Genomic DNA, 17627 nt, shown 5'->3' on the forward strand with positions numbered 1-17627 from the left:
GCATCTCATAAGATCACAACTACTTCACCATTTACTCAGCTTTATCGATGAATTGCTTTTGCTCAGATCTACACTTTGAAATACTCCATTCCCACCAAAATACTCTTTCATTAATTAAAGGATTTTATTCAGAACATTATTGTCCATCTCCATAGTTTTAGCAAAAGAATATTTCAGCTTATTAAGGCATCTCCTTATTTCTCTCCCCCATCTGAAGCTTAATTATTTTCTTCACTGTCTTTGATAGTCTATTTTGTCTCTTTACATGTTGATCACTTTCTCTTCCTCTCTCTCTGGAAAAAGGATTAATCTGCAAGTCTCATCTGGTTAGTGAAAGGGTTAAAATCTTGCCCAGGCCTTGTGGGTGGTCTCATGATCTCTGCCAGGGCAGCAGCTGGAGCTGTCTGTGATAGAAGATTTTCCATGGCTGCTCTGGGGACTGTGGCCACTATCAGCACGCTGCAGGTCAATGACTTTCCCTCCCCTTACTTGGCAGTCTCTGGTGAAACTCAGCAGCAGCAGAAACTGCAACCGAGCCAGGGACCAGCCTGGCCCGGCAGCCCTGCTGTACAAGGCCCAGAAAGCCCTCTGAGAAGGGGCTCCTGACACTTCACAGTCTCCATCCTCCCCGGGACCCACTGAACGTGGCCTTGTCCGGCCTGGGCGGAAGGAGGCTGACCTGGATCTCTATTACCTCTTCAAAGCCGGAAACCAGAGAGAAAAAGAAATTCCCAGGATTAGGTTTTAAGGCGGTGTTCACAGGTTGATCTCACTTTTCAATGGTCAAAACTACTGTCAATTCTTAGAAATGGCCAGTTATTGGCCAGGAGAAAAACTCCCATCAGCCTCCAGCAGCCTTAACTTCCTGAGGTGTTTCCCTTTGTTTCTTAAATGCCAGTCCATCACAATATCGACCCCTTCAACCTGTGAACACCTATTTTAAAAATTATCAGTTATATTCAACATAAACTTTACTTAAAACAATAAAACTACTAAATTGACAGAAAGGAAGAAACAAAAATTCACTAACTTCCACCCCTAGACTTTTTACTATTACTACTATGTAAACTTAGGACTTAATCATTCTTTGCCCTTAATTAATTAATTACTCCATCACATCTAGTGCTTTTTAGCTAGAGCTAAAACCATGACAACATTGTAGAAAGTTCATATTTTCCAGAAATCCATGCTGCTGCAGTAATTAGTTTTTTTATTTTTTGTATAAGGAATTGAATGCAAACATATTATAGTTATTGTAGCTCTTTGAAAACAATTTTAGCAGAAAAAAATATTCCTTTGTGCTGTTCAGAATCAAGTTTAAGAAGCACTAAGCTCTACTGAGCCCAGATCTTACAAGCTGCTTGGTATAATAGTTTCTAGTGGTGTCTGAAAATTTGATCTCCTTGTGTTCTGGTGTGACCTGTGGTTACTCTGTTCTGGGGAGAAAGCAATCTCCCAGATTGCCTGTTTGCCACCCTTGCAGTCTTCTTGGTCTTCTTCATCTTGTCACCATCATCATGGAGGTTTCAGTCCATGAGGTTACTGCGTTACTTCTGATCAGAAGAACTTATTTATTCTACTTGACAGCAGATTTAGTTCTACATTCAGGATCACTTTCTCTTTAATCCTAATGAATGGTCACTCTTTAAAGGAGAATAGAGATTCACATAGAAGTTAAATGCATAATGTTTTTCAGGGAAACAAAATTACATGCAAGGTTTCTTCACGGTGTTCTGTGTTACAAAGAGCCACCAGAACTTGTTTTCTCATGTTGTGCTAAGAGTGGGATTATGAAAAAGGCACTTAAAAAATAATATGGCAGAAATTGTATACTTTCAGCAAGAATTATTGCAAAAAGTGTTGTTCCAAATTGGAGTTTACAACTCACTACAGACACTCTTTTCTGGAAAATTTCAAAATTTTTATCATAGCTATGGTGGATTGTTCTTAAATACACTTCTGTGACTGATAACACCAGTTTAAACAAAAAGATGCTGCAATATTTTCTAGTCTTGAATATGAAACTTGAGTTTAAAATAGGCTGGAAAAGAAATTGCTGGTTGTTTACTAAGAGAGAAATTGTAACCTGTGTTTGACTGTGACAGAAAATATTTTGCTTTGCTCAAGTCTTTCCCTGTGAGAGTATTTTGAAATAGATTGATTGATCAGTTATTATTATTGTCCAGACTGGGCTTCAGATTTCAGTTTTATTATGTATTCAGTCAAACTAGTTTGAATAAAAGACCCACAACTGAGTGGCTTTCTTTTGAGTATGTCCTAACTATTTATTTTTTCTGGCTTTCTCAAGCACCCCCATGACACTGTCTATGAAAGAGATACTACAGAATAAAGAAGTCTTTATGACAGTTCTGGTGGGAAACTTAAAGAGCACAGGAAAACTGATTTGCTTGGTATCGAAAAAAATACTTTTAATTTCTTAGATAAAAAGAAAACATGGGTAGTCTTACTGATGACTGTCAAAATGGAATGGAAAGTAGTTGCAGAAGATCTAAAGAATGCCATTTTTTTCTGTTTCTTAAGATTTACTGCGCACATGTTTCACTTGATTTGTTTTCATGTATTTTTTTCCCCAGGCTAATTTCACTTTTGTTTTTTTGGAAAACTTGAAGTCATATTCTGAGACATGGCTTAGGATGTCTGAGGTTTTTAAAACCAGTGGAAATAATCTCACAGTCTCACGACTGCAGGTTGGTGAACTGTGGAAGATCTTTCTGTTTTCCAACTTTTTGCTGTTTGATCTAGACTGTATTTCTATACATGCAAAACCACCCATATATCTGACTTCAGATTTAAACAGAGCTGGAAAAGAGGCAGAGTAGATTTATAGTCATGCCGAGAAACTTCTGACATGAAAATACTTAAAAGTAATGTCGCCTCATTATCTCCAGTATTGCCCCAGTATCAATGAAAAACAGGAGAAATAAAATTATGTTGGTACTTGTTTGTTCATTGCTTATGTTTGCCAGAAAAATGTGAAACTGATGAAAAAAACTGATGAGAGAAATATTGTCTATAAAATAAAAAGGCATTATTGTTACTGGGGTTTTTCCATTCTACATAATTGTGCCTTCCCCTGTCACCTCTCCTAAATCTCTTCCCCACCTCCCTGCCATTTATTTGAAATGTGTGGTGTTAACCTGTTAAGAGGGAGAAGACTGAAGACATGGAGAAGCTAATGGACTTCTGCAGTGTCATGTGGGAAATCCTGATAATGGAATTGAACATTTATACATGTGTATATTTTGTATTTTCTTAGAGAAGATAAACCTAAGGTAACATCTATCACCTTTGATTTCAGGAAGTACTGCAAAACAATTTTGTAAAGCATTTCATAGAAAGTAATTTGGACATCAACATGGAAAAACTCCTTAAAAAAATGCAAGCATATGGTACGTATATGAAAGTACATGTAATGGTTAACCTTGTTAGACTTCAACTTAGAACTACATTTAGTTAAAATTGAATATTTTACCTACCTCGGTGATATTTAAGTAAAGTAATAAGAGAATTTACCCTCTTGAGTTAGTCTTAAATGTAATTGTCTTTTTTCTTTTGAGTGACTAGATAATTTGAATTTCACATATTGAAACAATATTTGTAACAGAAGTGAAAGTGTCATGTGAGAGTCTCAAACATATCCATACATAAAAGGGAGATATAAAACTAGTTGCCACAGTTCCATTCGGTAAAAATATTTTTTTGTTGTAGTTTTTGAATGAAATAAATAGAAAATGAGATTGGATACACTGTGTTTGATCAAAAACTCTGTTTTCTTTCTCCATTTATTCATTACCATTTGCATGTGGTGTCCTTGAGCTTCAGAAAAGCCTGAGAGAGGGTGATAACCAGGGAGCTGCACTGTTAATAGGAAGCAACCTGAGTCAGCCCCAGTCCTGGGATAGCCCAATGGGACCATTGGGATAATGTTGAGGGCAGAACACCAGCCCATGGGAGGTAGTGTGGGCCCAAGTCCACAGTTGGGTGTGAAATTGTGGGAGCTGCAGCCTGGAGTGGGCTCAGGCCCAGTCCCAGCTCTGTGCAGCTTTGGTGGGAAAAGGGTGGCCCTGATTCATTGTTCTGCCTGGCAGTCTTCCCCTGGGCATCCCTGGCTGCTCACTTTCTGCCTTGGTAGTGAGCCCTGGCAGTCAGAGAGCCTCCAGAGTTAGATAGATAGCCCAAGGCAAATGATTCTTAGTGAAGGAGAAGGGGAATTATTATTTTGGCTAACTTGGGATATTCAAAGATTTAAGTAGGAGAAGAGAAAGGATTATGCTGTAAATTCAGTTACTTAACAAATTTATAAGAATTTGAAAATTGAAAAAAATAAATCAGTATGTCCAGCTGTCAGTAAGGTAGGTGCATGATCATTAAAATGTTTGCCAGCACGTGCCAGAAGGAAAACTCTGTACTGAAGCAAATTTCTATGTCATTTCATAAAAATTCATGATTTTGAGAATCAGAAAGAGAGAAAACTGGGACAAAATGCAATAACAGACAGTGTGACATCATGGACAAAGGGAGCAGAGTACTTTCTAGAGGAGGATTGTGGTAAAAAAGACAGATCTGTATGGTTTCTGGTCAGTGACTTTTAGGATAATTATGAGCCAAACCAAAATCTGTTCCAGTCACTTTCTGGAGGAGGGCAATGATGAGCTCTCAGGTTCCCCCACAGAGGACTTTGTGACCTTCATTGCCTTGAAAAAATTGACTTTACAGAAATGTGGGTCATTAAGTCAGCTTTACAGTCAAAGAATTAACACTACAGCTAAAATAAATAGTTGTACTTGAAATACAGCTTTTATTGGTTTTTCAGTATCTGCCTCTAGGCAGGAGATGGACAAAATCCACAGAGGCTCCTGGGAGCTTGTAAATGAAGTGTGTTCTCAGTCCTAGCTTGTACTACTGCCCTGAGCTGGTGCAGTCACAGCTGGTGTGAGCTGGTGTGGCTTTTCTTTAGCAGACAGATAGTGAGATTTTGTTGAAATTGGCCTCGGTTTGAAGGCTTTCTTTGAAGACTAGGACTGCCTGTGCACTTTCAGTAAGAAAAATGGCAGATGGAATCTGGAATTCAAATTTGAAAGAGTCTGGGCTCTGTTTCCTCCTTAAGCAAGGAACTCAAATTTGAATCTTCTTTCTCTTCAGATTATTTTCTTAAACAGTGAACTGCTGACTAGTCTGGGTCAGGCACAGTTCAGCTGTTGATGTGAATATGTGTTGCTAGAAGATTCGAAGTATAGTGAGGGTTCTGAGAAAATCACACACAGCAACTTTTCGTGAGGCAAAGAAGTCTTTATTTTGGGGTTCTGTCAACCCTTATTTGGTTCCTATCAGGTCACCCTGATTGGTAGAAGGAACACCACTTTCCTCACCTTATTGGTGGGACAAGAGAGAAAACACTCTTAAAAGATCTGTGTTTCGTTTTGGGAAAGTAACTCTTATTTACACAAACAATCTTTGAGCAAGAAAAGGTTCCCAAGACTTTCCCTTGGGAACAGTCAGTCCCTGAGAGCTTGAAATTCTCTCAGGCTCAGAAATCATGTCCACAAAGATGCATCGTAATACAACTAAAAACCAAACCCACAGAATCACAATACTGGAAAGATTGGATAGATGAAAGAGCATGTCTCTTAAACTTCATGACATGCTGGAAACATAGCTATCTCAAACTATTACTTGAGTAATAGCTGGATTTTTTTGGTGTGGACCTAACACTGAGAACTACATGATAAGTTATGGACAAACAATATTCCATTAAATAGATATCATGATCTTGGAATTATCAGATCCATCTTCACTCATGCAGACAACATCAAAGAAATCTGTACCTTTGTTTCTCAAGCTATAGCTTTTTAACAGAACTAAGGACATTTGATAGTATGTAATAAATGTTTAATAGTTTGGATGGTCAAGACAAAAGATGATTTAAGTAGAGTGGCTTATGAAACTAGACTTTCCTTATTTTAAGGGAATACGATTATTAAAGCTAACATATTAAAACTGAAAATCAACAGGGGCGATAGATCACAGGAGCATTTATGCCTTTGTGAAACCAAAGCGCCAGAGCACTCCTCTGAATTTATTATGCTTCTTTGTATGGATTCACTTGGTTGTTTTACTTTTTGAAAAATGATATGCACTTTTATTTTAATCTTAGCTTGTGTACTTTTTGTTCATTTTATTGTACCATAATCTTGTGCAACTTAACTGTAAACCTCTGTTCTTATGTTTGTTTTTTTAAAAAAAATTTAATCTTATATTGCATGAGCTGTTTAGTCCTGTACTTATCTTGCTTGCATCCAATTAAACCTTGAATATATACATGTTACTGGTTTTACCACTCATTATCTTTTTTATTTTCATCTGAAGCTCCAGCTTTGGATCTTTGGGCAGACCCTCTGCCATAGGGCCACCTTCTGCTGGACCAGGTTGCTCAGAATACCTTCCAGGCTGGCACTGAACACTTCCAGGCTTGGGGCATTCCCAGCTTCTCTGGGCAGCCTGTTCCAATCTAAACCTACTCTTTTACAGTTTAAAGCCATTCCTTCCTGTCCTACCGGTATATGCCCTTGTAAAAAGTCTGTTCCCAGGTTTTTTGTAGGCCCCATTCAGGCCACAATAACATCTGGAAGATGCTATAAGGTCTGTCTGGAGCCTTCTCTTTTTCAGGTTGAACAACCCTCAGCCTGTCTTCATAGAGAATAAGGTAGATAGGGCTATATATAATTACATATCTAAATATATGTAAATATGTATCTAAATATGTCATCTAAAATATATATGGATATATATACAAACCCTGCCATTTGGGCTTAATGTTAGGACTGTTCTCTTCTCTCTAATGCCATAAAAAAAGGGGCAGCATAGGTTTTCACTTTATTGTCCTCTTCAAGTGTAGCCATAAATAAGACATTTATTATCTCTATTCAGTTATGGTTTCTCCATACCTATGAATTCACCCTGTCATTGTTTGCCTATCTTTCGATTTCTAGAGTGTCAGTTCCTCTACTTTTTCTCCTTGTGCACTTTACCCTTTGTCACTGTTAATCATACCTCTTATTCAGACTGCTTCATACATTTTCCACTTATCTGCCTTCCTATTGTAATATTTCCTGTGCTGATGCTGAGTAATGTCTATGATCCAGGATTTGTCTGTCACCACTGTTATCATAGGAGGTCATTATCTATCCTTTTTAAAGCCTATGTCTTCAAGTGAGTGTTGAAAAATTTAAGATGGACAATTGTGTTGGATGTTTTATAGCATTGTTTATTACCTGAGAAATTCAGATATTTTTATTAAATCTAGATGGGTTAAGATTGTTTCTAGATTATGCTATCTTCTATGATTATTCTCTCAAACATAAGGGTATAGCATTATCCCTACATTCTCTACCAATGGATGAAGATCTAAATTCCTCCAAAATTAGAGTTTTGTTAGAAACCAGCCTCTGATCCTGGATCCATAAATAAAGTAAAAATGAAGAGATCATTAGGGTTTTTTTTACATTTAAAAGCATGTACAACTCCTGTTAAAATGCTTATGTTCTATATAACATGGTTCTTGAAATATTCACTGTATCAAGGAGAAAAGAACTGAATAATATGTTGCTAAATGAGAGATTAATATATGTTATGATGTCTGAAGTACAGTAATTCCCTTGTATTTGAGGGAGTGGTTATGGAAACATAAGAAAAGGTTAGAAGTCCTACAGCTTCAAGGGTGTGGGCTATTTCTAGAACTTTGCTAGAATTTGTTATATTTTTAGTACTCTGAAATGGAAGGAAAGAGTAGCTGAGGGCTTGTAAAAGCCACTGAAACATGAACTGCACTTCTACAAGTTCACACTAAAATTTCTATTTTTAAAAACTTTTTTTCTTAATACAAAGAGGATTTACTCTTATAGGATGTGCAAGTGACAACACAGCTTTCTGTTCTGATCATTAAAACTAAGTCAAATTTGTTTCCTTGTCTTAGAAACCATGATGAACCATATGCTTAACAGCTCAGCAAGTAAACAGATTGACCTGTTGACACAGCTTGTTGTAAATATCTCTTCCTGTGTGCTGCTGGATCGTTTCCAGCCTTTTGACTCTATAGAGAAATTGGAGGAGAAGGCTCATGAACTCATGCAGGAAAATAATCTTTTGGCTAGTAAGTACCTTTTGTAAAATGTATTTTTACAGAAAATTTCAGATTTTGTAGTTTTGTGCATTAAATCACATGTAATACAGTCAACATAAAGCACATTTGAATGCTGTAAGCTGGAAAGACTAATTTTATTGTTTGAACTGTGGAATGGCCAAATGAATCCTTGGAGTCTCTTATTTCTATCAAAATATTTGAAAGAATGGTCATAAGTATTTAAAGAAGAAAAAGATAAAAAAATGTGGAATACTGAGGAAACTTAACAAGATAACAAGATCATCTAGATTACACCCTTTCAAAATTTCTTTTTTATATTATTGACTTTTCAAAATGGAGGAAGTAAAGGGGAATTGTTAAGATCTACTCTTAAACACCTCAGAGTTTGTTTATTCAGAGGAAATAAGTTCTTAAGGAATTTAATTTCTTTAATTTCCTCCTTGAGATTATATTTTTCTCTTTTTCCTATGCTTATGTGCTTATTGCTGAGAATTGATTAATTTTACGAAAGATTTTAAAATGCAAGAATATTTTTCCTTAACATACACACTGGTCTTGAAGAAAATTCTCTATGTTGCATGTAGTGTTTCCAAAAGAGAGGCCTCCTTAAGTCTATAAAAAGTATTCCACAACATTTCTCACTGTCATTTTGGGGGTTTTTTGTCCTCCTTATGCCCATAAGTGTACAATAGAAGACATGAGAAAGCACTTGTAAAGACGGAAAAACTGTTCAGTCTGGAATCCCTTGCTAGTTTTGTGATCTGCATAGTACCCTGGCAATTGCCATCCTCTATCAACATAAAACAAATAGGCCATATCTTGATGTCGCTCTGTTGGGAATGGTGAGAAGAATGATGCAGACTCTCTTGTGTGTTGAACAGGAGAGTTCTTGCTCTTCAGGTTTATTACTTCAGATCTTCTTTTATAGACTGATATGTGAAAGTACAGAAAAGTAAAACTCTTATTGGTTACTAAACTAACACATCACCATCATTGGTCAGTGGGGTACACCGCCCCTTGACTTTCTCTTGCAAGAAAACAAGAAACTGACAAACAGCACCTGCAAGGCTGTCTTCTATCTCTGAGGATTGTTTTAATTCCTCCTTATGATTTCCCAGGCCACTTTCTCAGGCGAGACTGAGAAGGTTATGTGGCCTGGTATTCCACAGGCACTGTGCTCCCTGCTTCATAGTTAGCATCCATACCTTGACACAGGGAAAACTGCTCAGGAGTACTTTGGAGGAAGCAAACTGTTTAAGGAAAGACAGATAAATCCTGGCTCTCAGAAAAATGAATTATCAAATTCTAGTTCTATTTTTCTTTCGCTTATCTAGGGAAGGCCATATGCTAATATAAGCCAAGACATTTTGTGTGAGTATTTTTCAGTACTCTGGCCTCATTATCTCTTCACATTATTAGAGAGAGAGAAGATGGTGTTTTAAGGAACTTAATGTGTCCAACATGTCAATGTTACATTCTCTGATGTAGGCATACATTCCTTTCCATAGAAAAATGTTAAACTGGAATAGAATTTTCTTTTTTTTGTAGTCTTCAGAGCCTTCATAGCTTCCTGGAATGTCTTAGAAAATCAACTGTTTGTATAAACAGGAAAATGAGATTAGCCAGTTGAAAGAAATCAGGTTTGCAATAAACTATCCTGTATTTTATTACCTTTCACAGAACCAGATGGGGTAATTAGATATCTCTCCCTTTTCCCAAGGAGGAAAAGGGCAACACTCAGCATTTATCCAGAAGTCCTTAAAAGTCTGGGTCACACAAAAAGAGAACACAAGCAATTTCTTGTGTTTGGCTTAATCTTTACAGCTACATATTAAGCTTTCATCTGTTAGGGTATTTTTCCTTTATGCAGAGCTAGAGAAAACAAACATGCAAATTCTGCTGTGCAAAACAAATCTGCAATTGACTTGAGTATCAGTGTAAATTTTAGTGGGTTGGTACTTTTTACTTTGTCATTCACTTATGGAAGTTGTTATCCTTTGATACACAAATTTTATGTCTGCTGCTTTTACTGTGGAATTGATATCAGTCCCCCAAAAAGGGGTAAATGTAGATGGAAAAAGAAAACTGAAGTTCAAAAAAAGACAAATCACCTCAGATAAAAATTATTTTCATGAGCCCATTTATCATGTGAATAATATTTTTCATTTCATATTCATAAACATGAAAAATGTGTCTCTGAAATCTGCTGTTTCTGGGCTTGGGATCAAGAAAGTTTGGAGGCCTGTCCTGACAGATTAATGCATCCTTTATCATGTGGTAATTAGACATGAGTTAGCTATGGAAATAGTATAAATTGTATAAGCTTAGTTAAGAAGCTTCCTTTCTTCTTTTGTCAGGTATCATCTTCAATACACCAGAGGACAAGAAACAAGATTCTAGCAATCTCCTTCCAAGACGCATTTCATATACAATTAGAACCAGTGTTCTCTACAGCATGAGAACAGATTTGATAAAAAACCCAACATGGAAATCCCATCCCCACAAATTGCCAGCAGATGGGTTTAAATACAACCATGTCTTCATTCCTCTTCAAGACATGATTGAAGGGGCAATTATTTCAGCACAGACTGGGATAAACACCTCAGAGATAGCAATTCAGGTGCAAGCCATGCCTTACCCTTGTCATACCAGTGATTTGTAAGTAAAATTTCAGCTTTTTAATATGATATATTATCCTTGTTAGATTAGTTTTAGAGAACTTGGGATCCTACTAGGTTCCCACTTTTCAATGGGTGAATGTATACCTCTGTACAGGCTTATACAAATACATCCAATAGCAGAATATTACATCACAACAAATACTGTCCAACAGCTGTGTTTAACATAACGTTATACAGTGTCTGGCAAATGATCTCTTACAAAATGTTGCAGCCATAATGTGAAGTAGTCTACTGGACAGAGGTTGTATCAGCATAGTGTGCAATTAACTTAGATTATTCTAAAAGATCCATTTTAAATCCTTAGTTGTCCTGTACACAAACTACAAATTGGTCCCTTGAAGGGTGAAGTTGAGGAAGCAAAAGTGGAGGGTTGTTCTCTGTAAAACCATCAAAACATCCCAACTATTAGATTTTAAAATTAGTCAATGGTAATAATTTGTTAAAGTAGAGTAAAAATTGACTGGGTCATGTCATTTGGTCATGTTGTCCAAATACATTACTTTGCCATTGACAAAAATCTGGATTTTGTTTGACTTTGAATGGAGCCCTAAAGAGTAATTATATCAGTTTATAGTTTAAAATACTGCCATATATAATTATGATATAATAATATAGTCCCAATACATACATTTAGCTTGTTACATAAAAAATAAGTAATTCTAACCAGAACAGGAATTTATCCTATTGCTCATGTCAGATCTTATTTTGTGCATATTTTGAGAACAGCTCCAGTATTAACCTATTAACCTTCTGCTTGAAAATGGTTTAGATTCATGGGCTGACAATTCTTCATATTTGTTTTTTCATAGATTCTTGAACAACATAGGATTTTTTTTTCCACTTATGATGATGTTAACATGGGTGGTTTCAGTTGCTGCTATGGTTCGCAAGCTGGTTTATGAAAGAGAAATTAATCTTGAAGAGGTACGAGGCAGATTAACCTCTGAAAAGAAAATTTGTTCATTTAAGTGCACTGAAATGCAGAAGTTGTGAGGTACTTTTAAGTACTCATCCAGATGGCTTTGTTTTCACCTGTTTCCCCTGGGCAATAGGTTCTAGTTCTAGCTGCCAACTCAGATTCACAACATTGTTTGAGCATCAGTATGCAAATATTGTCCCTGCGACAAAAAGCAGCAAGCAAAAGTTGAAGCTGGAAGTGTTATTTGGAAAGGCCTTGTGAATAGAAAGATTTTTGTTTTGGGTTCTTTTTCATATTTTGCTCTATGTAGTCTGTAATGATAAAACTACCTAAAATAAGTTGAGAATTTGTTATGTACTGTGTAATTATCATAAAAAGAAAAAAAGAGACAATTATTTGCTTCTATCAACAGCTAGTCTTCACAGGTGCTTTGGAAGGACAGGGTCCCTGTGATACATTTTCTATAGAGATAAATACACTTTTCAAAGAATAACACTTATTTCACTGTATCAACAGAATAACTGCTTGAGTAAAATTTTTAATTTGGGGAATTACTGAGAATTTATCTAATTTCTCTAATCTTTCTGTTGTAAGATAAACATTTTAATGCTCCAAAATATTAAATCAACAGAATATTAATTTTGATGATCTTATGAGAACTGCTTCAGAGGTTTTATTAGATTGTATCCAAAAGCATTTTTCTAGAAAAAGAGGGATTTACTTAATACCTGGCTAAATTATTATTATTTGCCTGGTAATGCATAAGGTTATAAGCTTTATGTTTCTTTCAGAAGAGCAACAGGCTGGGAAAAAAAAAAATGTATATATGTTGCTCTGGATATTCTCAGTACCTTTTAGCGTATAAAAAGGCAAACTCCTCACTGGAAGAATCAGTAATCTGACATCTCTTCTTGAAACCCTATGCAAAAAAGAGTTTTGCTGAGCTTGGTGATTCCTTGTGCTGATGTGTGATGATCTCAGAGACTGCCCTGCTCAGTAACACGTCTGATGCAGGACAGAGCACAGGACAAGGGCAAAGAAACAAAAAATTTAAGGGGAAGATGACATCCTTTGGGAAGCTGGTAATGTTTTGGTGACAACATGTTTTGTTTGAAAAAGAAAAACAAAAATAAAGTTTGTTTCCTAACTTTAACTCTCTTTGCTATGTCGTCTTGCAGTATATGAAGACAATGGGTGTGTATCCAGTCATTCATTTATTCGCTTGGTTTTTGGAGAATGTCATTGTGCTCACAGTAAGCAGTTGTGCTCTGGCCATCATTTTAAAAGCAAGTGGTATCTTTGTCTATAGCAATGGCTTCCTTATCTTTCTATTTCTCCTGGAATTTGGAGTTACAATTATCATGTTAAGCTATTTTTTGGGAGCATTTTTCAGCAGTGCCAATACAGCAGCTCTGTGTTCCAGCCTTGTCTATATGACCAGCTTTTTACCCTACATAGTTTTGTTGGTCTTGCAGAACCAGATGAGTTTCACCAACCAGATTACAATGGTAAATATTTCTTCTTTTCTAAATTTTCTCCTCCAACTATGCTGTGAATTTCTGTAACTTCAAAACGTCAGACCATAAAGTATTTATTTTTCCCAATGTTTGTTTTCTTTTATGATCATTGGAAATAAATCACACTAATAAATTTCCACCTGAGAAAATATTTAGAAGGTAGAAAGGAATGAAAAATAAATTGCAAGGGCAATTTTGTAAACCTACAGAAAATATTAGGAAGTCGCATTCCTCATATTCATGAGTTCTCTTAGTGTCTTAACTCAAAATATTTCTAATAGTAATGTATTTTTAAGATCAGCTGATGACATGCTGCTTCTCAAAGTCATTAGTTGTTTGAAAAAAAATTAATTGAATTTATGTTAATGCAATTGGAGAATAGATCAGAAATTTGTCCAACCATATAATCTGAGGTATATGTTTCTTTGGTGTAGATTCTTCAGGTCCTTTCCTGTTCTATGTATTCCATAGCCTATTTTATGTCTTTGTACTCTCCTAACATACTATATCCCAGAATGTGACATCAAATATCACCATCATATAAAGATAACCACATTTCACACATTATAGCTTCACTGTTTCAAAATAACTCACTAAATTAAGCTGGTGGAGTAATTCATACACTTTAAAAATGCTTATTTTTTTCAATGTCAGTTGGTCAGATAAAATAACACAGTATTAATAACTGGGTTGGTGGAGCAAATTCTACTAAGGTTTTTTGTGGGGAGTGTGGTTAAAACATAAAATGAAATAGCAACCATTAGCCTATGTGGAGGAAAAAAATAAGGTCTATTTAGTTTGTGCTTGATTTTAGTATCACAATATATTTTTTTCATGGAACTTCTTAACAACATGTTTTTATTTGATGTTCACATACTCTTTCTCCTCTGATGTTCTAGTGTCTTCTTTCTACAACCGCCTTTGGGCAAGGAATATTTTTCATTACATATTTTGAGGGCCAAGAAATAGGTAAGCTCTTTGGTTAGGAGAAAAGCTTTGTAATTATTATTTCAAAAACTACAGTTGGAAATTTTTTCAATCTGATCTGAAAAAAATCTCTAATGATTTAATAAACTGGATCAAGTTCAGGTACTTAAAGGGATTTAATCCTTTTTTTTATTATTTTGGCAAGACCAATATTGATGACAGTGGATGTTTCAAACTATTGAAAATGTATCATAATGGTACAACAGTTTGTAAGAGTGGAAGAGACAGTTGCAGAAAATATTACTTAAGTTTCAAATGCTTCATCAAAATGACTCATCTTTACTGAAGGAAGGGCAAAATGTGTTTTGGGAAAAGCTACTTTCCTTGACAATTGTGGAGAAAGAAGTGTAGAAGCAATATCGTGACCCACTGTACTGCAAACAAAGTAGCATTTTCAGTAAAAAAAAAAAAAGCAATTTTTAAAATAAATTTACAACTTTTACTTTTGTTTTCAATTTAGCACTATGGTAGCTTTCTGTAGCACTAGTGTTTGCACCTTCTTTTTTCCTTTCACATCTTGTGCAATGTAATAATTTTACGAAGCAATTATTCTGTGAGTTCATTCCGGTTTACCTCTGAATGCAGTCAATGTTCACAATGCTTCTTAGAATTCGTAGATTTAAATCTTCAGATTTAGCATTACAGAAATGATATTAAACTTGGTGTAATCGTTTTCCTTTTATCAGCAGAGTGGCTTAAAGTCTGATTCATTGGTCAGTGCTCCATTTTGTTAGTGTTGTAGCTCTACTTTTTCCAAATTAAGGGCCACTTCATAAACAGTCTTTTCTACAATAACTTTTCTTCATTTTTGCAGCAGCAGTGTCATCTCCTGTTTGAAACACAGGCTTGTAGAGGCATAGAATTTTTTTTTCTGTTCATTTGGATTACTGTTATCTATGATTTGTCAAGTGCCAGTGCTTAAATATCCAGAAGTATGTGGTGTTGGTGTGTTTGTGATATTAATGCTGTGCTGATTTAGCTTTGACCTTTAAATAAAACATCATTATTATTACTACCAGGAATTCAGTGGGATAATGTACACCAGTCAATGGCACAAGGAGGATACATGACTTTTGGATGGATGTGCTGGATGATGTTCTTTGACTCCATTTTATATTTTGTAGGTGGCTGGTATTTCAGCAATATTATTCCTGGTAAGATCATGGGCTTGTTCATATTTCATGCTTTTGAGGAAGTTATTTAGTATTATTCATCCATTAATATCTTCACAATGCAAACAGTTCAGCCACCACAGGAAATATATATTGTGGTATTGTCTTTCTTGTTTTTTTGCATAAAAACAAAAATATGTCTTTTTCTGAGTTATGGTTCTATTGTGCAAAACTGTCTGACTTTCTTGAGGGACTGGGAAACAACATCTTCCCTAATACATAAATATTGACTAGTGATAACACATGGACTAGAATTTATAGCCAGCATGAAATATCTTTTTTCTGCTGCTGGGTAGGCCAAATATTTGATAGAATTAGGAATCTATTGGATTTTCACAGTAAGAGAGCTTGTCTAGTAGCAAAACTTCCTGGAAAAATGGTGTGTCTCCTGTCAGTATCTGGGCTGAAACCCATGAACAATAGCAAGTTTCCAGATCATGAAAACTTCAGACAGCACAGTAACTGTATCTTGCTGCCAATCAGTTCAAAGTCCAGTGCATAGAGAAAACAAATTGATTTTCAAGTATGTTTTGAGAAAGTAGTGGTGTGGTTTTTAATTTTTTTTTCATGAAACAAGTTTTAAAAGTCTTATTGAGTAGGTTGATGTATTTTTAATCATAGCTTCATGCCTCAGTGTATGATTTACCTTTCCTCTGATTTGCATATGTCACTTTTTCTTCTGGCTAATTTGTAATTTTTTTTTTCTAATTAACATGAATTTTGCCTTGAAAGATAGGGGTTGGTGAAATAGGCAACTGAATTTTGGAAACTTTGTCTTAAATTGAAGTTTGCCCTTGAGTGTCAACATAATGACACTTCAAACAGAGTGTGTATTGTGTTATGGGTAAGTAATGCCTGAAAAGATCAGGCAATGCCAAAGATTAGTTTGTATATAAGAGTGTGGTTTTGCCTTTTTGTTTACATGCCGCAGTAAGTGTTTCTTATGGTGGCTGATTTGTTTGCATTTTTCAGATATTAATGGAAGAACTGGTGTGATGGACTATTTTTATAACTAAAAAAATGGGCTCTCTTGGCAGGTTACTTGGTGCATTTTCTTCCCTATGGGTTACAAGATTGTTAAGTCTATGATTCTGTTACACTTTGATGCTGATTTAGAGACAGGCTAAAGCATCACTTAGGCTTGATTATTTTAGGGAAGAACCTGGTTTTATGACCAAATGACTTTTTTTACACTTTATTAAAATTTTTAAGCAGAGAAAAGTATTTGGTCCAGTTAAATGGCCTAACCAGCTCATTGTAAGCAATAATAGGACATTTTTAGTCTACAAACAAATGCAAAATGACTATAAATTTTTCAACAATTTATATCATAATTCTAATATAGGAAAATTTGGATTAAAGAACCAGTGGTACTTTCCCTTTACTGTTTCCTACTGGAAGAACCTGTGTGGTACAGAGAGAAGACATTATCTGAATTCTAATATGTTTTTCTTCAATGAAAACTTCCAAGAAAAAGGTTTGTACTAATAGAATTTGAACAATGTTTTTTTTTCTGAATGGTGTGGTAGTCATGTCAATCTGCTTTTATCATTGCTTGATCCTGTATTATATGTGTAGATCTTTCTCTCTTTCCTCATAGAGTATATACTATGACTATTATATAGTAACTGTTACATTTTGCTACCCCCTGTAATGATGAATTCATTCTGTGAAAGCTATTGTACAGAAATATTTAAGAAAGCTCTTTAAAAGATGTAAAATAAGTATCTCTTGGGTTCATCCTGTCCCAGTGTTTTCCCACTTTGCTTTGTTTGGATCTTTTGGAGTTCACTGATCCCTTTCATACTCTCACTGAATCTGAAACCTTTTGGGCTTATTTTTTTAAAAATTTGTTTCTTGGTTCAGTGGAAAAATTTACTTTGTTAATTTCTTTTCCTTCTGTTTCTAATTTCCCACTTCTATAATCACTGTTCTTTCTGTGTCTGCTTATTAGCCTTTTGTCTAGAAAGCTGTTATGTAACTAAATTTTATTGGCCTCCAGATAATTTCACTACTTTACTATGTACACTCACTTGCTTACAAATAATTCAGCTTTTTTTACATTTTCCCCCATCTCCAGTCCCTTAAAGGACATTCCTACATTTAGTTAAGGGTTTGGAAATGAAGGAGGAAGTCACTCTCATCAGTATTCCGTCTGGGGCCTTAGAACAACATGTTAGGTTGTGCTTT

General features: G+C 35.4%; 1 protein-coding gene across 1 annotated transcript in view; it reads left to right on the top strand.

Moving 5' to 3' along the window:
• ABCA13 (ATP binding cassette subfamily A member 13) overlaps nucleotides 1-17627 on the top strand; it is a 199052-nt gene that overhangs the window by 58833 nt on the left and 122592 nt on the right. Inside the window, exons 19-27 of the mRNA XM_058831117.1 lie at nucleotides 2595-2708; nucleotides 3320-3410; nucleotides 7994-8170; nucleotides 10519-10819; nucleotides 11652-11766; nucleotides 12940-13269; nucleotides 14178-14247; nucleotides 15285-15419; nucleotides 16783-16918. Coding sequence (XP_058687100.1) covers nucleotides 2595-2708; nucleotides 3320-3410; nucleotides 7994-8170; nucleotides 10519-10819; nucleotides 11652-11766; nucleotides 12940-13269; nucleotides 14178-14247; nucleotides 15285-15419; nucleotides 16783-16918 — 1469 coding nt within the window. The remainder of the gene's footprint in view (nucleotides 1-2594; nucleotides 2709-3319; nucleotides 3411-7993; nucleotides 8171-10518; nucleotides 10820-11651; nucleotides 11767-12939; nucleotides 13270-14177; nucleotides 14248-15284; nucleotides 15420-16782; nucleotides 16919-17627) is intronic.

Source organism: Poecile atricapillus, chromosome 2, assembly GCF_030490865.1.
Source record: "Poecile atricapillus isolate bPoeAtr1 chromosome 2, bPoeAtr1.hap1, whole genome shotgun sequence".
NCBI lineage: Eukaryota > Metazoa > Chordata > Aves > Passeriformes > Paridae > Poecile > Poecile atricapillus.